The sequence below is a fragment of the Mesocricetus auratus genome, unplaced genomic scaffold, assembly GCF_017639785.1.
Source record: "Mesocricetus auratus isolate SY011 unplaced genomic scaffold, BCM_Maur_2.0 Super-Scaffold_100044, whole genome shotgun sequence".
Lineage (NCBI taxonomy): Eukaryota > Metazoa > Chordata > Mammalia > Rodentia > Cricetidae > Mesocricetus > Mesocricetus auratus.
Window position 1 is genome coordinate 467939 of NW_024429221.1, and position 25542 is coordinate 493480.

The 25542-nt window shown below is 48.5% G+C and overlaps 1 protein-coding gene across 1 annotated transcript in view; it reads right to left on the reverse strand.

Annotated features, from left to right (window-relative positions):
* Positions 1 to 25542, reverse strand: part of Amotl1 (angiomotin like 1) — a 129835-nt gene that overhangs the window by 99491 nt on the left and 4802 nt on the right. Inside the window, exons 2-3 of the mRNA XM_040735274.1 lie at positions 14558 to 14686; positions 2938 to 2988 (exon numbers count right to left, since the gene is read on the reverse strand). Of these exons, the coding sequence (XP_040591208.1) occupies positions 2938 to 2988; positions 14558 to 14666 (160 nt within the window). The 5' untranslated portion in view covers positions 14667 to 14686. The remainder of the gene's footprint in view (positions 1 to 2937; positions 2989 to 14557; positions 14687 to 25542) is intronic.

The window sequence follows — 25542 nt, forward strand, 5'->3', positions numbered from 1 at the left end:
GAACAGTGCCACTCCCTTTGGAGGCCATTGGTTTTTTTCAAACCACCACACAATACAGAGTTCTTAGAACCCTTGGAATTTGGAGCGATTCTGGGTTGGCCATCACTTCCCCATGTTAGGATGCAGTATATCCCGACTCTGCAAGACAGACAGCCCTATGCACAGGGCTGCTCCGTATCTTGCCCCGTGTGGCTCTTCATGTGACTCTTCACTTAAATCCCTTTATAATATCCTAGCAAGTAAAACCAAAGCATTTCCTGGAGTTCCATTGACGATTATTGAACTGGAGTGTACCCGGCTTTCTTCGGGTCACCAACCAGCTACCGAATCGTGACACAGAGACTTATTATTAGTTATGAATCTCTGCCTTGTCTTACCCCTGCCCCACTAGCTCTTATAGCTTAACCTGTTTCTCTTCATCATGTTTTGCCTCAGGGCTTTCTATCTTTCTTTCTGTATGACCTACTCTACAGTGTCTGCTGGCTGGCCCCGGGCATCTCCCCTTTCTTGTTCTCTTCTCTCTTCCCCCAAGCCTAGACCCCTCCTCCTACTTATTCTCTCTGCCCACCGCCCTGGCTATCCTTTACTGCCCAGCTATTGGACTTTCAGCTTTTTATTAGATCAATCAGGTGCCTCAGGCAGGCAAAGCAACACATCTTTACATCGTTAAACAAAGGCAGCATAAACAAATGAAACACATCTTTGCCTAGTTAAAGTAAGTAATATTCCACAGCACTGGAGGGAAAACGTCCTGGGAACCTTCAGTTTGTAGCCAATGGATTCCACTTGGAAGTGTGGAGCCACCGCCTGCAATTGGCATCTGAAGAGGAAACAGCCTTGAGTGACTGAACCCCTACTGTGAACTAATTAGATGCTAGGGCAGCCATCTGAGGGCTGCAGAGGTTAGGGCAATTGCTTGGTGTAGGAAGCCTACCCAGGGGGTGTCAACCGGGTGGTGGGTGGAGAAGTCATTTTCTCCAGCCTCCCCCTAACCTCTTGATACAATCTAGCCAGGGTTGAACCTCTGCACCCCAGCTCCAGAAAGCACAACTGCTTAGTGAGCTAGCTCACTGCTGCAGGAGGAGCATTTCCCCCGCTGTGCCTGGGGCAAGTGCCAGAAACTGTCATGCCCCTTCCTTCCCAAAGGAGACACAGGAACTCCCTCTGACCTGGATTGTGTGGAAAGAACTCATCCAGACAGCAGCATTGTCAGGAAAAACTAATGCCTGGGAGATGGCAGGAAAGCGAGTAGCCTGAAGCATGAGCACATCCAACAGACACCTTCAGCTTCCGTCCCCTCAGAGCACCTTAGGAAACCAGAAGCTGAGACTCCAGAGAGCAGAATCAGAACCAATACACTTCTGTGCAAACACTGCCCAGCCTACAAGCGGCTTTCATCACTGTTACTATTATTGTTTGCTGCCCCCACTAAAAAAAAACAGAGCCGCCCTCACCTCCACCAGAGAAAACTGGCTTGTCTCAGGACAGCTGAAGAAGAACAAAGGTTATTTTCATACTCTAAATTAAAGAGGGGAAAAAAGGTCATTTTCTCATTTACTGCCTATTTGGGTGGTGCCCCTGTTTATTAGTGCCTCAGCAGGGAAGTCCAGGCTGCTAATCCCTGAGGGAGATTGGACATGAGAGAGGAGCAACACCTGGGCCTTCAGAGACACAAGCCGCCAGTCATCACAGACCGCTGGCAGCCAGCCAGACAGCTTCCTCTGCACAAGCCACGCCCTGCTCACCATGCATAGCCCTCACCCAGCTCCAGCACAGTCTGCCATACTGTGTGGTCTGGCTTGGGAACCAGTTTCCTGCACAGACAGAGCACTCTCCCCTCTCTCTCGGGATGCAGCCCTGGGAGCCAGACCTTTTGTTTGTTTGGCTGGTTGCTTTAATATTTTTTTCCCTTATTCTGGAGCCAGGGGTATCATTCTGTAGTACAGATTAGCCCCGTCTTCACAGTGATCCCCCTGGCTCACCCTCCCAAGTGCTGGGGTTTCAGGCATGAGTCATCATGTCTACCTTCTGACCTATTTTGAGTGCTTGGCTCCAAGAAGGGAATCCAAGTTGCCGTTAGGACGGAATCTCATTTCCAGTGCCGTGGCGTATCACAGAGATACATACCCCAGGACAGGGCAGGCAACAGCAACGACAGGTCTCCGGCTCTGAGGACAAACACTGCCCTGGGCAGTACCTCTTCCCAATTATTGCCACCTTACTGCATCCCCTCAAGAAGGCAGATGTCTGTAGCTGGTAAGAGCACAGCCACAAGAGCCTTGGCAAACCGGGCTGCTGGCAGCTGAACACGGAGATCAAAGCGAGGGAAAAGAGACCACTACAGGCCACCACATGAGGCTGGGCACAGGGATGCAAGACTGCCTTCCCTTCGAGCAGGGGAGTCTGCCGCTCCCTATCCACATGCATCTTTAACGGCGCCATGCACAAGAGAATGCAACGTTCAATTCCCAGTGCCTACAGACTAACTGAGAAGTGAACACTAGGAAGGCAAGGGGCTCCTAGGACCTGTAATTTACTGACCACACACTACTTCGGGAGAAAGAATACTCTTACAGGGTCCTTCTTCTACTGGTACTTGGCAAGACAGAAGCAGGCACCAGCAACGTGGGGTGGGAGTTCAGGATGCTCACAGAAGCCAGGTTTGGAAGTTTGTGGTGCTGCAAGAAGCAATTGATCTGAGGGCCACAAACACACACACACACACACACACACACACACACACACACACACACACACACACACACACACACATCCCGAAAATGCTCCAACCAAGCAAAGGCCGATAGTCAATTCCAGAGAACCGAACCTGCACCAAGGCATGTCTCCACGACTTTTTCATCCACCTTCCACCGGATTCCCTCTGGAACCTCGCGGTTCTAGGGCAGAATTCCAGCAATGGGGAGAAAAAAGACTTACCTAACTCCTCCGGGCTGTAAGGAGTGGGAGTGGCGTCCACAAAATCACTGTCTGGGGGCGGGAAAGAAAGCAGAAAACAGAAATTGAGTCGCTGCAGCCACGTACTGCCAATAAATAAGGCATCCTGGAGAGCTCGGGTCCCTTAGAAAAGCGCGGGGCTCTCTCTCTCCAGCGATTACGCTCCATGGACCTGGATGCTCGCGGGATTCGGTCGGCGTCACCCCTTGAGTGAGGACTCACAGAAGAAGCCTGGGGAGCGGTTCCGCCTAGGGGTACTCATCCAGAAGCCCGCGGGTACACACCAACTTTCCTGCTTGGGACCCCGCGGTTCCCGGGAAGCGGGGTTGAGACCCGGTCATCTGCCCTCAGCCCCTGGGGCGCATCGTTGCGTCTGCCCGGCCCAGAGCCGACACCTCAACTCACAGAAACCCCAAAGTTTTCCGGGATTGGGGAGGCTCAAGGACGCGCAGCGCCCGCGGCTGCAAAGAGAGCCCCATGCGCCCACCCAGCCCCATGGCCTACGTGCATTCCTGCCGGTTGCTAGGCTACCTTGGCCATTGGAGGCGCGCGCTGACTCCCCACTTCCTGTTAGAGGCTATCTCCCCGCACCCTAACCCTTTTGCCCATTTCTTAAAAATTAGAACCTTGCCAGTTCTGATGGATCCCTGCTCCTCTGCATTGGGTCTGCCCTCCTCCAAGTGCCTTAGGGCTCCTGAGAGGATTTTCAGAGCTGGACACTGCCTTGGCTGCAGGTAGAACAGGCTTCCACCCATCCTTCGTTTTTACCTGAATTCTAGCCCGAGCATTCGTCTCTCCTTTGAAGAGGCTCATGGGCTAAGTAATTTGGTCCCCATTTCATGGGCAGGGAAGCAGGTGCTGTGTAACTTGGGACACACGGCAGAGAGAGAAGTCGGCCTCTTTGTCTCCTGTACAGAATGGAGACATGGAAGCTTCCATCTGAGTATTGTAACTAGTGGCTGGATAGCTTCCGGTTATGGGACTCCCCTCGAAGAGTAGTGTGGGTAGACACACTGTGTGTTTCCCCCAGGAGTGACTGTGGCGGCTCCCCCAGGATGGGTCTAGTGTTTGCAATCTGAGGGGTCAAAGGGAAGGGAAGGGAGGGGAGCCTGGCTCTCTCTCCCTAAAGGACTGGCAGTTGGCAGTTGAGAGCTTCTGGGAGCTTTTATGGCTCAAAGTGACCAGGGAGGCAGCTGCGATAGCCTGTGACCCTGCGTCTTGGTCAAAGTGCTACCCTGTTAACTCTCGGTTTCCAGTCCCTGCATTTGGTTAGGGAACACTGTGGAGGACCAAAGAGAAGCAGCAGCCTGCATTTCCCATGCAGCCCCAGAAGACTCCGCCCTTCCCCACCCAGGCGGCCACCTTGAACCACCACTGCATCCTCTTAAGACGGTTGCCCTGTTACAGAAGATGGACGTTCCAAACTCAAGAACACAGGTGTACACACAACTCCACCCCTTCACACACACACACACACACACACACACACACACTCACCCCAAGACCCTTCCGCACACAGCCCAGACCCTTACACACACAGACCCTCACACACACACACAGAGTGTTACACAGACACACACACAGAGTGTTACACAGACACACACACAGAGTGTTACACACACACAGAGTGTTACACAGACACACACACAGAGTGTTACACAGACACTCACACACAGTGTTACACAGACACACACACAGTGTTACACACACACACAGAGTGTTACACAGACACTCACACACAGTGTTACACAGACACACACACAGTGTTACACAGACACACAGAGTGTTAGACACACACACAGTATTATACAGACACACACACACAGAGTGTTACACAGACACACACACACACAGTCACCCCTCCATCTACTCTCAGCAGCAGCAAGGTTACTTCCGTTAACATCTTTGGCCTCCTCTCTAAAGGTGTCTTTGAATTCTTGCTGTCTGACCCTGGTTCTTCTTGACAACCACAGGCCCTGTTCCGGCTTGGTTACTTTCCTCACTGGTGCTCCTACGATTAGTCTAGACGCTTCCATGTGTACGTAGCGGATTCTTCTCACCCTCTGTCCGCTCAGCTCTTTGACATTCCCTCTCATTCTCGACCTGCTCCCCAGCCGGCCCCCACTGTCACAGTATCACCATCTCTGCTCTCCAGCATCCCCCTTTGTGGAGTCTGCTTGACTCCACCAGAATTTACATGACCGTCCTAGGGTCTTCTGTGTCCCCTACTCTCCTTGCAAACTCCCTCCCATCTTGACCTCCTGGCTTAGTTTCAGGTCCATTGCTATCATTTCTCATTTCTTTGTTTCCTTGTCACAAATAAAATCTGATGGTTCGTTTTCAAAGGTGCCTCAAGCTCGCTTATGTCCAGTTACAAGTGCACAGATGACACTGGAGTCCTGCAATGTGTACCACTTTAGCTATTCCCACACACACACACACACACACACACACACACTCAGGCACTCACAGAGACAGACTCACAACACTTACACACACTCACACACACTCAGACACATTCTCACACGCACACACAAAATTCTGCAAAGCTGTGCTCCCCCCACCAACACCAAACTGTAAATTTAGAATAGAAAGTGGACAGCCAACCTCGCCTAACCACCTGAAGCTGTGATGGGCCCCAAGAAACTTTGAAGTAAACAGGGTGTCAAGTGTTGAGATGATCCTACAGGTGGCTTTGTTGAGAAACAGATAAACATAAGCGACAAAAGAGAAAGACACCTGGGTGGGGTGAGATTGTCCCCTCCTGATTGCATGGATCCAAGGGGAGAAGAGGAAACCACACATTGCACTGGGGTTTAAATCTGTTTTCTCGGCTCAGTCAGCACGCCCAGCCATGTGGGGCTGATGCCGGGCTCTAAGATGTAGTAAACTGCCTCACTCTGGCACTCTTACAATGAAGGAGGGATCTCATTTCTCATTCCCTGAAACCCACACTGCCTCTGCTCTCCAGCCTAGCACCCACTCCACATTTTCCTGCCGTGTTTTCTCCCCTGGCCTAGTCTATGAAGGAACCGCGGTCCTGATCCAAGGCCAGCACCACGGTGAGCCAGGCCCGACTGACACGGCTTCCCTCTCCCCCTGAGCTGATGCTTTCCTTTGTCCTCGGCCTTCCCATCGAGTGGATAGGTATGCCAGTTCCTATCCTAAATCCACCTTCTTTGACTTCTCTCTCTAGGTGTCACTTTATTTCTTTATCTGTCCTTCGCAATGGAATTCATCAAAAGAATGTTCTGTACCAGCCCGGCTCTCTCTTCCTTTTGCTCTCAGGAGCATTTGGAACAGCTTCTGTCTGACTACTTTGCTGAAATGTCCTCTCTAGCCAAGGCAGAGAATAATCTTACCGCTGTCAATGCCATGGCCAGTTCCTCCTAATGAGGGCTTCAGGGTCACTCAGACCCCCAAGTCTAACACAAACTGCACCATTTACTGGCAATTTCAGCCAGTGTTTATTTTCTATAAGGAGATTATTTTGTCAACTAATAACTGCTTGTTGACAGAGCACAAGTTAATTCAGTAAATCCCAAGAAGAGAGATGGCCTGTTGTAAAGAATGAAAAGTTATTGGTTATTGTTGGGTATGATGTGCCTCATGGAACGGGCTTTTTGTTCACTTAAGAAACTTTGGGAAAGGAAACCACTCACTACAAAATATATTCAAATTAAGGGGGAGTGGTGTTCATTGTTTCTAGCTCTTGGCTTGTGTTCTGCTAGTTGGGCTGAAAGATGGTTGCATAGCAACAACCTTACCCTCTATGAAGAGTTCTGTGGTTTAAACATGATACCCCAAAATCCATGTATTGGAATTGTGACCCCCGCCCAAGTTCTTGTGTTCACACAGAAGGCCTTTATGAAGTGATTAGGAGTTGATGAACTTGTAAGTGGGGCTCCCATAGTGGCATTAGTGGTTTTCCTAAGAAGAGGAAGTAAATCTGAGCTGACACTCATGCTATGTCCTTGTGTGGTACACCTCCATTAGGCTAGGATGCAGAAAGAAGACCACATCAGATGCTAAGCACATGCCAGTGACATACGCTTGGGCCAGCCTCCAGAACCACGAGGCCAGTGCGTATCTATTATTCATTACCAATCTCCAGTGCTTTGCTACAGCACCAGGAAGCTGATGAAGACAGAGTGTAACAAATGTTCCGCGGGATGATCAGGGTCCAGAGCCTGCTAAGCTGTTCTGCCAAGCTGCTCTAACCCACAGTGGATGAGTCATAAAAACGGACGAATTGCAAACCAAGGACTTTCCTCCCAGAAGTTCAGTTACTTGCATTTCCCAGTCAACTGGAAGCTAACAAGAACATATTTTTCTAGTTTCAATATTTGCTACAAAAAACTCCAACTTTCCATCTTATGAAGTATACCAAACAATGTTTTTTCTGGTGGTAACTGAAATAATGTCTTGCCTTTTCTTTGTGTGTGTGTGTGTGTGTGTGTGTGTGTGTGTGTCTGTCTGTCTGTCTGTCTGTCTGTCTGTGTCTGTGTGTCTATGTGTGTAGGCCCAAGGTTGATGTCAGTACTCCTCCTCCATCGCTCTTCCAAGCCTTATTCAATGAGGCAAGGACTCTTAGTCGAACCCAGAGCTCACTGATGGTGAGTAGTCTCACTATTGTCTGGAATCCCTGGCAGGTTGCCATGCCTGTTCAGCATTTAGGTAGATTCTGGGAATCTGAGCTCTGACCCTCGACCCTTCACAGAGGTTCCTAGCACTCCAGAGGGCTACCTTTCTGTGTCCCAGCTGTTCTGCTGCATAGGCCCCTGTGGACAGCAAGAGGGAGTTCCTGCTCCTATCTCGAGGGCAGCAATGTTAAAAAGCTAGGCGCATAAGGACAAAGCAGAAAAGAAAAATCTTTCTGGGGCATAGGTGAGGTTTTCCATGAAAGTAGAATGAAGGTTTCTCAAGGCCGTTGTCACCGTCACCCTGATGCACGGCATATCCAGAAGGCTTTTAGAAGGTGGCTTAGAACCCTACCTCCTAAGCTTTAAAAGCTATACTGTTTGATTCAGGTAGAGCAAAGAGACATTTGGTACATCTGGGTACAAACAATAGAAGCCTGCTCTCCATCTATCCTAACCTCTAGCCTCAACCTGAAATGCAACCCCAGCTTTTTATTCTCCCATCCCAGGAGTTATCTTTTGAACACATTTAAAAGTGTGTGTGAACTGTGTGTGGTGGCCTGAGCTTATACTTCACGCCTGGCTCAGACAGGAGGATCACAAACTGAAGGCCTACCTGAGCTGTACACCAAGTCAGAGTCAGCCTGAAATACATAAAAGGCCCAGCTTCAAAACACAAACACACAATGTGAACTGCCAAAAATAATCTGGTATAATTAACACAAAAGGCTAAGTTGTGCTTCTGTATATAAAATAAATAATGCTTTTTTAGAAATTAAAGGCAACATATTTCTTTTTTTTTTTTTTTTTTTTTGGTTTTTCGAGACAGGGTTTCTCTGTGGCTTTGGAGGCTGTCCTGGAACTAGCTCTTGTAGACCAGGCTGGCCTCAAACTCACAGATATCCGCCTGCCTCTGCCTCCCAAGTGCTGGGATTGAAGGCGTGCACCACCAACGCCTGGCCAAGGCAACATATTTCTAAATTAAATTTTGCTTCATTCACAATTGTTTTCTGTTTAGAGAGCAAGCAAATGTATTGAAAACTCACAGAAAAGAAAGTATGCCCACTTTCCAAATGATGTATAGTCCTAAATGAAATTTAGATGTTTAAAGGATTGTATCTCAGAGATCTGGAACATTCCATCAGAGCCCTGTTTATCACTATTGAGGCATGCTTACACAGCTACACTTGGGTCTCCCTCCATTTCTAGAGCTAAGAACACATTCTGAATGCTTTCTAGAATGGCTAGAAGTGGTCTTAGCAACATGCCCATTATCACTGTCCCCAGGGACCCCAGCAGGAGTGTGTCATAAGCAGTGTAGGAAGGTTACTAACCCTTGCTGACCTGTGCTGAGGGAAGGTCTGCATGAAGGAAGTGCCAAACACAGTTTGTATGAGCTACCCACCATTCATGTAGAGAAAATGAGGTGTGTCTTCCTCTAAGATTGGGTGTCGCTGCTTGATGCCACATGGAAGACATCTTTTGTCAAATGGACACAAGGTAGCGTCATGTGGGAAGAGGAACCTCAACTGGGAAAGACCTGCCTCGGCCAGATCCACGTGTAGGCATGTCTGTGGGGGCTCCTTCTGATTGGCAATTGAGGTGGGAGAGCTGGGGCCACTGTGGGTGGTGCCACCCCTGGGCAGGTGGTCCTGGGTTCTATAAAAAGCAGGCTGAGCCAAGCGGAGGAGAGCATGTAGTAAGCAGTGTTCCTCCGCAGTCTCTGCTTCAGTTCCTGCCTCCAGACTCCTGCCTTGAGTCCATACCATGGCTTCCTCTCAGGGATGAAGAGTAGATGGTAGGCCCAAACCCCACCCCACGTACACCCCACGTACAACTTGCTTCCGGTCATGGTCTTTATCACAGCAATCGAAAGCACTAGGGCACAAGATATGCCACAAATTATATTGACAAAAAAAGAAAACTACAAGCTGGGTATGGTAGCTGCTGCTTGTAATCCCAACACCTGAGTGACTAAGGCAGGAAGATTGCTATGAGTTTGATACCAGACTGGAAAGCAGCCTGGTCTACAGACTGAGACGTGTCTCAAAAGAAAGAAAAAAAAAAGAGCTCTGAAAATGCCATCATAACAAGAGAGGACAGTGGCCAGAGCTCACTAGTATCTGAGCGGCCTTCCCAGCCTCATGCCTGGGGAGACCACCACTGAAGGACGGAGCCAGGCCCTCCTGCTGCTGCCCTCCCCTTCCTGGCATCCTGGTGTGCCCAGCTTTTCTGCAGCTACCCGTCTGTTTGCTGGAGGCCTCTGCCGTTAGAAGCAGCGCTCAGGAGAGAGGCAGCCCCTGCCTTCCTGCTTTCTCTCCCTGCGCAAGGGAAGGTGTTCAGGTGGTGTGGCTTCAGCAACCCAGCCTCTGACCTATAGCCTTGTGTCCCTGTGCCCACCCCTTAGGACAAGCTGGCAGCCGCCACCACGGATGAGTGCAAGCCCACCCAGAGCCTTTGCCAACGCTGTGTCGTTAGGGTTGTTTTATTAAAAGGATGCTTGCAGCTGATGGTGACGGGTTAGCTCCTGAGCTGAATCTGCCCAGGTGGCATTCCTCCTTGTCTAAGGGTTTAATAGTCCTTCCTTTCAGCAAATCTTGTTTCATGATCCTTGATGAAAAGGGGGAAGAAAACAGAGTTGGTTTTCCCTCCCCTTAAATAAAAGCCAAGCCTCAGACACTTGCTTTAAGTTCTTTATAAATTTGAGAACAAATAAATGAGCTGCACAGGCTGAGAGGTAATTCTACATCTGAAAAAAAAATCTAGAGGATTCATCCTGGTAAAACGCTAAGTAACGTCTCTAAAATGCCAAGTATTAGCACTAGAGATACTGCTAACAAAAGCAAGATTCCTTTTGAAACATACAAGCAAATTGAATGTGTCCAGTCCCTTCCCCCAATCCTGTGGCCAAGTATGGTACAAAGATATCACTTTGAAGGGCTCTGCACTCAAAACCATATCAAAGAAAATAAGCTCAGGCTGAGCCAAGACGCTCCTCAAAGACGTGTGCAGGCACAAGCCAGAACGAAAACAATTCCAAAAATGCACACAGAAAGAGGGCCCCGCAGAGGAAAATCACACACTTCCGCTAACACTCAGCAGGACCCACTGAAATCAGACCAAATAGCCCGTGTTGGGACCAGGGGCAAATGCACACCTTCCGTAACTGAAACCCGCAACCCAGCCATTAAGAAACACAAGGCACAGAAGAGTGGTATGCATGCCAATATGCAGCGACCTCTCTGCTCTCATGATTCTCACCCCAGCATCCTGGACTCAAGGGAAAAGAGCTCTTTTAGAGATGCCATGGGCTCTTCCTGGGCTGCGTGGGTGCTCCTCTCTGTCCACAGCTTCCTTAAGAGATCACCTTAGCAGTCGCTAAGTCAGAGACAGCCAGAGGTCCACCTTTGGCTTCGCCTTGGTAAGAGCCCAAATGTCCTATGCTATGCCCTTCTCTGTAAGATGGAATGGGTGGACATCATGGGTAACAGGGTATCTCTGTTCCAGCCCATGTCTTGCAAGACACGAAGCATCAGTCGTCACAGACAGAGCGGGACATCCCAGACTGCGGCCTTTAAGACTGGCAGAGAAATACGGGGCAGAGTTCTGGACTATAAAGACACGAGCCTAGCCGTGCTTGGCTCCAACACCACATTCAGAAAATGGCCGCTTTCTTCCTTCTCCACCAAGCCTGGGCTTCCCCTGGCCCTGAGGCACTAAGGGAAATCTTCCTGTTTTGATGACCTCAGTGAAGACCTTCACCACTGACCTTCAGCGGTTTTGCCTGCCTCCTGCTGACGGGGTTCCCAGGCTTCCTGCCTCTCCCCTAAGGAGGAATGCTAGCAGGGGTGGGGAAGTCCCCAGCCTCCACCCAACCAGCTGAGTGAGCCCAGCCGGAAGAGGAAAGGCTGCGTGGGTACCCTGAAAGGCGGGTTCACCCCCGAAACAAATTCCAGGCCACTGGGCCGTTGTGGTAGATTGTAGCCCAGGCCAGACCAAGATGTAATGTGACACCCAGAAGCAGGGCAGTGGCCAAACACTGTCCTCCTCCTTGAGTCTTATGTGCCAGCGACTACATACAATTTTCTTCCAGAAGATGCGTTCCAAATCCTAAGTCCTTTGAAGGTCCACGTCCTTTGAAGTATTTGAAAGTGTGTAGGAAGTAAGGACAGGATGGGGGCTTTCCTTTGGAAACTCCTTATCACTTCCGCCAACACTGCTACACACACACACACACACACACACACACACACACACACACACACACACACACACACACACACACAGAGCCTGGATCCAGGACCTTCCTTCCTAACCAGCTTCCTGGAGGAAGTCCCTCCCTAACAACTGCCTGCAGAGTCTACACAGGGCAGCTGTGTGTGGACCTGCCTGAGGTCTGTGACTCAGGATGACTGAGCCTTACCAGCAGAGACAGCGCTTTGATGAAGACTCGGTGAAGCCAAGAACAGAGCCCTAAGGCCTTGACACTTCAACTTTCCTTGGAACTTCACTAGAAACCCAAACCCCACCATGGGAATCGGGCCTCTATGCTGCCATCAGCCTGGAGGTGGGGTTAGAGTCAGGCAGGTGGGCCGAGGCCTTGCCACCTGTAAACAGACAGGCATGGATGAACAGCCGAGTGTTCCAACATCACTGCGTTTTCTGCCTGTGCTTCTTTTGTCTATGAAGCAATGCAGTTGCTAGCCATCCAAGTCTGTCACTGAGCCACCATCGGCAGAGTGAGGAATATTGGGAGGTCACTGGTGGGGGCCTGCGTGCATATCCAGGCTCCAGGCTCAGCCCCTCCAATTATAGCTCAGTGACCCTGGGCAAGTTCTCCACACTTCAGGCCTAGTGTCTTCATTCATCAACTGAAATGTTTTGTTTTGCTTTTTAAATAAAGAATTGTTTGAGATAGTCTACATCCATACACAAAGGGCTTAGCCAAGTGTGGAGAAATAGCCTATAACTAATAAACAATTTTCGTAATGTACCCAGTTCAGACTTAGCTCTGCCATGGAGGGGCTAGCACAGTTGGTTTTCCCATCCTGTTTCCAGTCTTCCCCAGGCTCTACTTGGTCTCTTTAGGACATGCGCCCTTCCTGAATCCCTGCCCGGGCCCTCTGAGGATCACCCCAAACCAGCTGCCCACAAGGACTCTCAAGTTCCAGTCGTCACACTGACCCCTCGTTGCTGGGCTGTGTCTCCAACATCATTCTGCTTCATTCTGTCCTGATGTCTCTCCATCGCTACAGACGGACTATCTGAACTGAGACTCAGTTTCTCAACTCTGGCGTGCCAAGCACCATCAGCTACGTACCTGAGAACTGAGCCTCCCCTGTAGGCAACCTCAGCACAGCTCTGCTTCCCTTCTTATGGCCAACCTTGCCCCAAGGAGTGCAGAACTGGGAGCTTTCAGAGGGCTGTGGTGGTGTGGTCACAATGAGTGCGGCCACGCCCATGTTGCCATGGTCGCCGAGTCTCTGTTCTAAAACTCTATAGTTGATGCTACTCCATGGTTCCAAAGGCACCAGTGAGTCCCACTGACTTCTGTTCTCTCCTCTACCTCCCAGGCCATTGGCTGAGATGCTGTTCAGATGATGAGAGCAAGGTGAACGGGCGGGGGAAGGGGGGCGGCAGAAGCAGAAGTGTTCTCACAAAGGCAGAGAAACTCCTAGGGCACAGGCCCATCCATCACACGCTCACTCATCAGCCACCCACTGAGTGGGCATCGGGTGCAAATGTCTGTTTTTGTTTTTATTTTCATAGGATACACCACTGTTTCCTCGCTCAGACCATAAGATGTTCCTTTTGGAGTAATGGTTCTCAAGCTGTGGGTTGCAACCCCATTGGGGCCTCATATCCGATATCCTGCATCAGATATTTGCATTACTATTCATAACAGTAGAAAAATTATCGTTATGAAGTAGCAACAAAATACTTTTATGGTTGGGGGCCACCAAAGCATGAAGAATTGAATTAAGGATCGCAGCATTAGGAAGGTTGAGAACCACTGCTCTAGAGGCTTTCTCTCTGGTCATTTTGGTGGGAAGAGGTATTGCTGTATAATACAGAGGCACTTGTCCACGCTCACCAGTGTAAACTACTGTATCTCAGAGATGGGGCGTATCAGAGTGATGTCTGATGATCCAATGTCTACGTGTGTGTGTGTGTGTGTGTGTGTGTGTGTGTGTGTGTGTGTGTGTGTCCTGCCTCTCTCTTTCCTTTCTATTGCTTGCATCTGTTCTGCACTCAGTGATATTCTCATGTGGGCAAGTATACTATCAGGAGGCATGTTCTTCAACAGCACGGACCTCAGGTATCTTGGAACTGGTCACTGGCTCCAGCCATTGGCATAGAGGTCTAGCAGGCTGGGTGCATAGAAGGGTGACTTAAACTCAACAGAAGACCACAGCTCGGTGTCAGCATTCTTCTTCTTACATCTGTGTGCTCCACTCCAGGGAAGTCTCAGCATCCCCATCACTTAAGGCTGGGTCAAAGAGAGCAAAGGGGAGGGGAACTAGCCTACACCGCTAGCCCTGGCTGCTCTGTCCTCTGCCTGAACTGTTAGCCCTGGCTGCTCTGTTCTATGCCTCAGTGCTTGTAGGCCTTCAGGGAACTCCAGGAAAGCAAGAGCCCAGTGCCTGCCCCACAGTGGGAGCTCAGGAAATGACAACCCGCAGCACTGCTGGTCCCATCAGGACTCTTCGGAAGCAAGAGCTCTTCATCCTAGTTCCCCCAGGGCAATCGTGTTTCTTAAGGTGACATGGGTAATACTGAGTTCTTTGGGAGTCTGAACTCAGGTCTGTTTGACTTCCAAGCCCAAGCTCAATAGTCTCCACTCAGAAGCCCTTGAAAAGCCAACCGTTCTGGGCAAGCAGGAAGCACAGACAGGTTGACACTGTGAGGGGAGCAGGAATGGGAGAGACCACGTAAATCAGGAACACGAAGAGTGGCCATACCCGCTCTGGTGTTGGGGAAATGATGAGCTCCACCGTGTGACAGCCAGCTTCCTTCCTCCAAAGCCCAGGTCTCACTGAGGTCCATGGTTCCACTGACCCCCTCCTGCATGCAGCTCTCAGATCAAACTCCTGGAAGACAGAGAGAAAAGGGACGTGGGTTACTACTGAAGCTCTCATGGGGACTGAAGCCGTCTCGGTTTAAAGTAACCAGTTTCCAGTCCATTCTGTTCTTTTGGCTTGCAAGCTTATTATGAAGATATGGGCATGGCCAGAGTGTGAGGTTGCTGAAGTCCCCAGGCCACACCCCTCTGTCCATTTGGTTAAGAGATGCTCTTGAAGCAGCTGTCATCATTCTTGGTCCTTGGGCAAAGAACTTCCTTTTTACTTTCATGTATTTATTACAGACTCCTAGAATTTCAGAGAGAGAGTTGGGGAGAGGAGGGGAAGAAGGAGAGAGGAGGTAAGGGAGGAAGAAAGATGGAGGGAGGAAGGGAAGGAAGAGAGGAAGAGAGAACATAGTCTTGTGTATGTGTGTGTGTGTGTCTGTCTGTCTGTCTGAAAAACAGACCAAAATTCTTCAAATTAAAAGGCTGTAACTACCTGTCATTATGTTGGATTCCTTTCTTTCTTTCTTTCTTTCTTTCTTTCTTTCGTTCTTTCTTTCTGTAAATTTCTGCAGTTCCATAGAAGTTTCAATAATGAGGAAGAGTATTGCAATAAATATTATGTTAAAGGGAAACTCCAAAGCCACAAATGACCCTGGAGACCAATTTCCCACTTCTATTTGCAAAGCCCAGTAGGAAGGCTTGTTTCACAAGGTCTCTTGGCTTCCATGAGAAGGTCCAACTGCCACACTAGCTACCCCTGAGAAGTCATCCTGGGAGTTAAACTGCGTCATGGCCAGACTTTTCCCCACATGACAAAGCAATCTTCCTAACACTGTGCAGGGAGCAGGGCTTCAGATGAAAGTGGGTTTTGAATAATTGATCACAACTGAATCACATCTGTAAATGTGGCAAGCGAGACCACCCTGGCAGAAACCCTGAAGCCTAATTGGATGGGCACAGCTGATGGTTTGCTGTAATCAGAGCAACTGGCTTGATTTGGTCTCTAAAGCCTCCAGAATGCTGTTAAGAGCTGTCCTGTGAGTCTCTGAGGAGCCTGCAGGGCTGCAGACAGAGCGAATGGATAGATTGCTGCTCTTTTGATGGGGCACCCCTGGGGGTTGTACCAAGCAAATCATCTGATGAAGTACCATACCAAGTGAGATGGAAACTGTGATGCACTTGCCAGAGAGCTCACCAGAAACCTGTGTTCAGTCAGGTTTTAGTGCCTCCAGGTTTTAGAAGAGAATTCCAAACAGGAGTGACTATGACATGGTGAATTGGTGATAGCACTGGACTTCAAAATTCAGATCTGAGCCTGGCTCGAGCACTAACTTTGAACAAATTCTTTTACCCAGGCTAAATTTTTCCACTCTGACTGAAAGAACTAAGAATTGATGTTGTCAGAGGATGCTCCAGGCTTCCAAAGTTTACAGGATAGACTATTCTACTTTTATATATGTGGTGATTAGAAGGAGGATGGTTCCACGGGCTCATATTGTTAAATGCTTGGCCCCCAGTGGGTGGAACTGTTTGGGAAGGATTTAGGAGGTGTGGCCTTGTTAGAAGACATATATGGCTGGGAGTAGGCTTTGAGGTTTCAAAAACCCATGCCACCCCCAGTCTCTGTCTCTGTCTCTGTCTCTGTCTCTGTCTCTCTCTCTCTCTCTCTCTCTCACACACACACACACACCTGCTTGTGGAGCAGACATAAGCTCTCAGCTACTGCTCCAGCACCATGTTTGCCTGCCTGCCACCATGATTATCATGTACTCTAACTCTTTGGAAACGGAACCCCAATAAACTCTTTCTTTTGTAAGCATTCTTGATCATGCTATCTCTTCATAGCAATAGAAAAGCAATACGCAAAGGCAGCCTCTCTCCTTTCTCCTATGTCAGTGGACTGAGGGTGGGGGGCTGCACTATTTGTTCCCTGGCTAACTAAGCATGTAATAGGTAGCCAACTGAGCTAGAGGTTTCAAACTATTAAGCAAGAGACATTCTCTGAGTAAAACTAAGAATATAAGCCAAGTTGGATGGCATATGCCTTGTCAGCACGTCAAAGATGAAGATGGCGGATCAAAGGTTCAAGGTCATTGTCAGCTACATAGAAAGGTCTAGGCCAGCCTGCACTGCATGAGGTATCCCCTAAAACAAAACAGAACTAAAAACTAAAAACACGATTCTGGAGAAATCTAATCCTGGGTCATGTTCACAATGGCATCATTTAATGGCATGAAAAAGGTCCATTAATATTTATGTCTTTATTGATCACTAGATAATATTAATAATACTAATATATCCTGAAAAAGATTTTATTTACAACATACTAGAAATTTCAAATCACTTTCTTATTAATCTTTGCAGTATCCTTGAGGAGCTAAAAAATTCCAAGAGCTTTGACTTTTAATTGCTAATCAGAGAATAGTGTTCAAAGTTGATACCTCTGCCCCACTAATATAGATTTGCAAGATGCTGTCTTCTGAATGTGTGGGCTTAGACTTGAACCAATGAATTTAGTTTTAGTCACCTGAACTTTTTATATTCCTTTCTGTAGACCCCACTAATGTCAATGGCACCTGAATTTCACACCTTAGCTTAGGAAAACTGAGAGTCGAATATGAAATGAAATTGTGGGACTGAAATATCACAAAGAAGGCTTGGGATCGGTCACATCTATTACTGAAACCAGAACTATTCCTTGAGTCCGAGAAAACCCTGGGGTTACCCATAAAACTCTAGAGCTCAGAAAATAGTTTCCAGGTCTCTGTCCTTACAAAGCAACTTGTCCCGTGTTCTTCCCCAAGTATTTAACCTCTTCCCAAGTAAAAATCTCAAAGGCTGAGTATAATTTAGAAAGCCATAGGAATTTGGTGACTATGAGAACAGGGAGTGGAGACTACTTAGCATGCGGGACAGAGCATGCAGTAAGACGTATACTTGGAACAACCGCTTTTGTAGAGATGAACTGTCTACACACATGGACATTACTAGGGGCTGAGATACCAGGATGCTGTGAGGACGCTCTTACTATTTAATAAATGTTGGGCGAGTAAGTGAAGGAGTAAATGAAAATGACAAGGGAGTGAGGGTCCCAGCCAGGAATTCCATCCTCTAAAATTTCCACAGGAGACACGCTCATTTTGGTGAAGTGCAGCCAGCCAAGTGAGTAGTAGGGTCTTCAGAAGTGTGGGGACTTAGCAGCATCACTCAGCTGACTTGAGACTGACAGCCTCTGCTCTATGTGTGTGTGCGCGCCTCCTAAGTGAGACATTCAGCCAGCTACTCAGACCAGAAGCCTGGCCAACCGTCCTTGGCTGATCGTGTTCACATCTAGCCAGAGCTGGCCTTTGGAGAGGCTCTCAAGCCGAATCTGTCTGTGCTGGTTCTCACCTCACTCACCCACTGCTCTGAGGTCCTCCTCTCCTCTCCTATGTCCTGTTAGCCACACTATTGTTGTAACAGGTGTTTCTGAAACCTGTCTGATGATGTCACTCCCCAATTGAATTGACTCACTGTCCCTAGGACAAAGTGAGGACTATTCAATGGTGCACACAGGATCCAGCTACGGCTGGGGTATGCAACTTCCCGAATAGGCTTCCTCCTTGGTCTTTTGAGTCTTTGGCCGTTCATAAAATTGGAGCAGGGTTATCTGGGCTACTCACCATCCTCGCCTTGCGAGCTACAACCTACCCTGCCTACCTCCCTTTTGACTGGTCACGTGTTCCAAGCTTCTGCTCTTGGTGTCCACGACACTGTGCCCATGCCCGAGACGTTGGGTAAACAGTTTACCGGCTTAGAACAGAACACAGTTTACCGGCTTAGAACAGAAACGGTACCTCCTTTGCATTGGCATATTTACATTTTCCCAGAGGCCGTCACAGAGTAAACAATACAGATGTGTTGAGCAAATGGATGCTCTTAGGAAGGAGTCAATGAGTGGCTGTGTTCGGCACGAACCTATCTCAGTCTAAGTCTCGTTGGAAAGCACCCTGTCGACACCCTCACCCACATCCTCTGCCGTGGTGATTTCTCCACCTTGGCACACCATATCTACCTCTGCTTCTACCTGGTCCTGGTCCCTGTCTAACTTAAGAGGCGGAGATCCCCTAACCCAGGATTTCACATCAGCACATATCTGTCCACCAGCTTGCCATGTCTGTGTAGACACCAACCTCCCTAAAGCAGCTGAGTCCCACCTGGGGTCCTAGTCAGCAGGGCCATTTCTGCCGTTATGAACTTGACCTAGAAATACAGTTCGGAAGAGCTGACTGCGTTTTGTCTGTCTATTCTGCCATCTTGACATTCCGTCTGTCAAGGAACTGATAAAGTACAAGCACCATGCTTGCAGACTCGGGTGGAGAATCGGGTGGTATCATTGTGGCTAAGGGAATTAAACACCCATTGGTTCCAAGGAATGTAGACAGGACCATGGCAAGCAAGATTATGCTCTGATAACTTGAGCTGTACATTAAAATATACACCAATGTGTATATGTACACATATATGCATACATATAAATTCACCCATTCATTGGATGAATATTTACGCAGTGCTCCTATATCCCAGTCACTGGACTAAGCACTTGGAGTCAAGAAGGTTAGATTTTGTCCCTTTCTTCAAAGAGTTGTCAGAGTTGTTGGGAAAAACCTATCTGGATAGATCAGCACCTAACAATGTTCAGGGGAACATGGAGGCTCAAAGAGTTGTCAGAGTTGTTGGGAAAACCTATCTGGATAGATCAGCACCAAACAATGTTCAGGGGAACATGGAGGCTCAAAGAGTTGTCAGAGTTGTTGGGAAAACCTATCTGGATAGATCAGCACCGAACAATGTTCCAAGGGAAACATGGAGGCTCACACAGGGAAACACAAGGATTTGCAGACAGTAAAAACTAGAAGTGGGAAGATGATCTGGAGGTCTTAGTCCCAGCTTCTCCATGGTTCCCTGGCAAATGCTACTCAGCCTGAGCTGAAACGCTACCAGGATTGCAGTGCTCCCTCACTCCCCAGATACCCCTGCCCCAGGCGATAGAGCTCCCTTGCTCCCCAGATACCCCAGGAATATAGCGCTCCCTTGCTCCCCAGATACCCAGGGATGCAGTGCTCCCTCGCTCCCCAGATACCCCAGGATTGCAGTGCTCCCTTCCTCCCCAGGTACCCCTGCCCCAGGCTATAGTGCTCCCTTGCTCCTCAGATACCCCAGGGATGTAGTGCTCCCTGGCTCCCCAGCTAGCCCATTACATCTGTGAATGCTTAACAAGCAGTTCATATTTAGATTTTCAACAAAAGACTGATAACCCCCTGCAATCTGTGTTCCAGCACCTCCTGGACCTTGCTCTGTCCTTAAAAGGCTGTCTGAAGGTGAGACGACATCTCTTCATGAACAGCAAGATCTCCCCCTGTCCTAGCATTCTCCGTGCTTGTAGACCTGGGCCTGATTCTCCAATGAGTCCGGAGTAAGAAGAGCGGCTGAGGCACAAGTGGTCCCACCTAGAAGCTAAAGGAAACAACTAATTCAAGCAGGAAAGGAAAGAGACCACGGTGTGGGAGCTGGCCTCCTTGACCGCTGAGTTCTCAAATACCTAAGATCCAAGTTTAGATATCAGGGGGGAAGGTCGTAGCTGACCTGGACCACAGTTGAATTGTGGGTACTCTCCCCTTTGGGCAGCCACAGGGGTTTATTCTGATGAGTCTAAACTTGGAAGATCCGTTTCCATCTAGCTCAGAATAACCCAAGATGTAGAATAGACACTTGGAGTCTATATATTCAGAAAATATAATTCTGTAGCTCTTAAACTTTGGAAAAATCATGTGAACGTGTATTGTAAATAAAGTGGTGAGAAGCACTTAGAAGGGCCGAGTCCTCCTCTATCTGATCCTCGATGTCTGAGAGTTGAGCTAGTTATTCCCTGGGCTTCTTATTTGATTCTGAGAATTCTCCCCACACCTTAGAACTGGAAATTTTCAATAACTTGAAAAACATTATTTCAAACTAGCTTATCCAACTGGGTTGGATGTTCTCAGAGCTACGGTGTAATTTATTGATGTTAATATTTTAAGTATGCCGATCAATAATTCATAACACTCTCTAAGGAGCTGTGGTAACAAGCATATTTTTAGGAAGCCTAGTAAGTTAAAAAGTTATGAGGTCCTCTGCTGAACTCGGGCCTTTCATCTCCAAAGCTGGTCCATGGAGGTCAAACCCTGAACCCTCCCCACCACGGGACCTTCCCATGAAGACTAAGTCCTGGTCCCCTCGCTTTCCAGAACGCCTTATGCTCTTCCGGCACAGTCCTCCTCCATTGGAGGATCACTCCCCCCATACACAAGGTGATGTTCTCACAGTAAGGTCACCTCCTCAGGACAAAGCCTTATCTTCTCTGCCCCTCCATTCTCACAGGAAGCACAGTGACCAGGCTGTTTGAGGTAATCCTTGTTGAGTGGAGACAGGTATGTCAGGGGAGAAACCCAACTCTCACACAGCACAGTGAGACCAGCAATAACAGCAAAAGCTCTGCCTCCAAATTCTACCTGACAGTTCAATGTCCGGATGCAAACTGATATCAGAGAAAAGGGAAAAGTGTTTGAAGAGACTGGGCTTCTCATGGTGTTTTCTTCCTGTATTGACCAAGCATGAGACGCTCCCCTGAGCTAAGTTTTTCCAGTGTATGAAAGAAGACAGAACCAGGCCCCCTGAATGTGGGTGACAGTTGGGGGCCCTGAGCAGTCTATGGGGACTCTGGCAGTGGAACCAATATTTATCCCTAGTGCATGAACGGACTTTGGGAGCCCATTCCCTATGGAGGGATACTCTCTCAGTCTAGGTACACAAGGGGGGCCTAGGTCCTGCCCCAAATGATGTGATAGATTTGATGATTCCCCATGGGAGGCCTCACCCTCCCCGGGGAGTAGATGGAGGGTGGGATAAGGGATGGGTGGGGGGAACATGAGGACAGGAGGGAGAGGGAACTGGGATTGGTATGTAAAATAAGATTGTAAAAAAACGAACACTCTAAGCATAATGCACACATCTAGTAATGTAGAGAGAGTGAGAGATCTAGTTCCACGCGTTCATCAGAGGTGAAAAACCAACTTGACCACTTCTTATTGTGTGTGAGCTGAGGCGAACTGCATCTGTTTTCTTATCTGTTCAAGGGCCTAATCACACTATATCTTAAGGTTGCTTGCATAACGGAAGGCAACAGATACACGGAGAGCTTGGAAGCATTCCTTGGTGCTCCAAGCTTCTCCTTTGTTCTCTTCTATCTGTGGAAGACAAAGACACAGGTGACTATTGTACAGGTTACTACCTTGGGTGATCCCTCCTGGCCCCGACATTTCCCTCTTCATTCTGCTTTATTATACTAATAAGACTTTTTACAGCCTCAAAGAAGGAGGAGGAGGAGGAAGAAGAAGAGAAGGAAGAGGAAGAAGAAGAAGAAGAAGAAGAAGAAGAAGAAGAAGAAGAAGAAGAAGAAGAAGAAGAAGAAGAAGAAGAAGAGGAAGAAGAAGAAGAAAGAGGGCTCACAAAGCCTCTTGTATCTTGAACCCAGTTTTAAGAAAACAAGAGGCCAGCTAGAGAACACGTGCAAAGCAATATACAAATGCACAGCAGTGCATCTTATCAAGTTTGCTTACAGACATCACTTGCTACTCAGCACTGAATTTCAACTTGGCTGTTCAGTCTGGGAGGTGCCAAGTCTGTGAGAGGCAGGGTAAATGGCAGCTAACAGCAAGGACTTTGGGATAGCTCTTAAGCTAAACCCCATAGTTATCACTTACTAGCAGTAGTCTTGGGCAAGATAACCTAACTGAGCCTGATCTTTTTTTTTTCACTTGTAACATGGGGATCATAGCATATGCTCATCTCATGTAGGACTCACATGAGAAATGTCTGTGATGTACCCACTAGAAATGTTGAGCACATTAAAAAAAAATCAACCACTGATGGTAGCCACTACTCTTGGCTGTCATTGGTAACACTCTAAGGAAGGAGTACCTTGGTCCTTTGTGTTCAGCCTGAACTGGGAGTCAGCATGGACTGGAAAGAGATTTGAAGGCTGCCCTTTATCTCTGTGTAAGGGCTGATGGCTAGAGTACATTTCTCTGGAAGAAGCTCAGTGGAAAAAGTGGGTAAGAGTGCAGCTGTCCCTTGTGCCAGCTCTAGACGGGGAGAAGGAAAGCGGCCAAAAGAGAGCAACAGAGGTGAAGAGGGCCTCGAGGACTTGCTGGGGCAGGGCCACAGGCAGCACCAGCCGGACATGGGATGCTGGAAACCACTGCAGAGGATTAACGGTCTTAGAGAAGGCACAGGGCTCAGATCTGGGAGGCAGAGCCGGATGGGATAAACTGCCTCGGCTCTGATTACAAACCAAGACTAGAGTGTTGGCTGATCTGCCAGTGTGGGGCTGTGGTTTGTACTCAGAAACTGACAGGCATATTGAGTTGAGGAGGAAAAAAAAAACAATCTACCATCCCAAGCGGCATCATGAGATGCATACATAATTTTGAATTCTCTAATCCCTGTGTGCTTTAGCAAGCGAGGCTGAATATAAGAGAATGCCACAACCATCTATGTCTAGGGTGGGGAATTCTAGAGCAAGGTGCCAACTGCCTGATGCCACAGAGAGAAGGCTCTTTTCCACTGACTCTCTGTGCCCTCACAAAGTGGAGCGAGAGAAGGGAGCTTCTGCTTGGCCCCTTGTCCCTCTCCTTACAAGGACCCCTACTATCATGACACCCTCCCCATGACCTCACACAAATCCACCCACCCCCAAAGGCCCCACCTTTAAATACTACTGCCTGGAGATCTTCACCACATAAATTTGAATTCGGAGGGAAACGAACACCCAACTCATGAGTACTCATTGTAAAAAGTACTACAGGTGACATATTTTTGTTTTCTCCCATTTTCATGCATGTAGCGTGTGTGTGTGTGTGTGTGTGTGTGTGTGCGTGTGTGCTTGCATGCATGTGGGTGCATGTGCCCATGTGTCTACCTGCACACAGAAGCCAATGGTTATCAGGAAAACAGAGTCTGTCCACCAGACCCAGAGCTTGCAAGAATGGCTCTCCTCTCTAACCAGCTTGCTCTCAGGGTCCCCTGTCTCCACGGTCAGAGGCAGGGAGTCCAAGCAGGCTGCCTCGCCCACTCATCATTTTCTGTGTGTTCCGGAGATGCAAACTCTGGTCCTCACACTTCCACAACCAACACTCTCACCACCAAGCAATCTCCCCAGCCCCTTAATTTTAGTAATGTCTTTTATTTACTCTACAGAGTCAAAATAGTGTTTTTATATGTGATTAATGTAAGACATTATTAATGTAAATGTCAGGTTCCCCGTCACACAAGATTTGAAATCCAATGCACATCTCATATCACATTGGATGAAATTATGTTTCAAGGTCTGATTAGCTACACAAAACTGCTCTTTCCAGCTCACAAGACCTTAGAGAAGTCTAGATTCTTGCAGTCAGAACAGGACTATGGAGTCGTCTGGGATGCAGGGACACCCCCATCTCCCTGCAGGTTCTCCCCTCAGCATCTGTTCCACTCTAGGAAGCTCCCTACTCCACTGAAATCCATCCTGCAGGTCACACACCGGAGGCTGATTTGACGCACGGTTAGCACAGGCTATTCCCAGGGTGTGCTCAATCTACCTCCACGCCAAGGGACCACACCTGTCAGCTCACTTTCTTCTTTCAAGCACCTGGTGGCTTTGTTGCCGACCCCTGCTGCTGCTCTCCACCTGGCCCTATCGAACACCGGGACACATGCCTTCACAAACAGATGGACGCACCTCCTACCTGGTGAGGCAGACCACCGTGAGGTTGGCCAAGGAGAGGAGAACACTTGGTCAGGATGGAGAGAAGAGGCGTCAGGAGAGATGAGCAGCACGGAGCAGAGAAGGGAAGAGTTACCCTTCAGGCCTTCCAGCCTCACCTCGTGCTTCCTCAGGCAGGAGCACTAGGAGGGAGTCAGTCAGAGTTCTTCAACCTCCTCCCAGACCAGGCTCCCAGCTTTCCTTAGAACGAAGCGGCTCCCGAGGCAGAAAACTTTTGTAAACTTCCTTTCCGAGGAGCTGGGGACCATGGATTCCTACCTCCTGATGCCAGTCACAGCTAGGGGACACCTGTCCAGCCATTGCTGATTTTTGGTGCGATTTCTCAGGGTCGTGGCTAGGATAGGTTCTTTGTATCCTCTTATGTGGAGGAAGCTGAGTATCTCTTCTTTGGTGAAAGAAAGGCCTGCCCCGGAAGTGAAGGTTTGCCCACACCTTCCCTTGTACTTATTTGAGATGTTTCCTGCCAACACAGCAGAGAAGTGAGAACTCACTCTGGGTTGTGTTACCAAATCACTGTATGCAGAGAGATTGCCTCAGCCAGCGGCTTCTGGGACCCTTAGATACCTCTCATCCCCTGTAAAAGAAGTTCTCGTCTTCTGCTGTGCAGTAGAACTTTCTAGGGGACTTTTAAAGTATGCTAATATACTGAATCCAGAGCAGAGTATGGAACTCCTGGGGGCGGTTCCCAGGCTTCCATACCTCCTCCTAAAAGCACCCCAAGCTGTTCTAACACGGAGGCACAGATTAAGCACCCCCCTACAGGCTTAGGCTTTGAGCAGACATTATTTGCCGTTATAAAAGAAATGCACATACAATGTTGTTTGTTCGTTGTCTTTAAAGGACACATAGGAGCCGTATATGCCGATGCATACATAACATCTATGACAGCACTATGAAGCTGAAACAAAGCAGTGTGGTCTTGTAGCTGAAATAAACTATTTGTCAAAAATATTGATGTAAAGCCAGGCATCGTGTCATATACTTTTAACCCCAGCACTTGGGAGGAAGAGGCAGGCAGATCTCTGTGAGTCCAA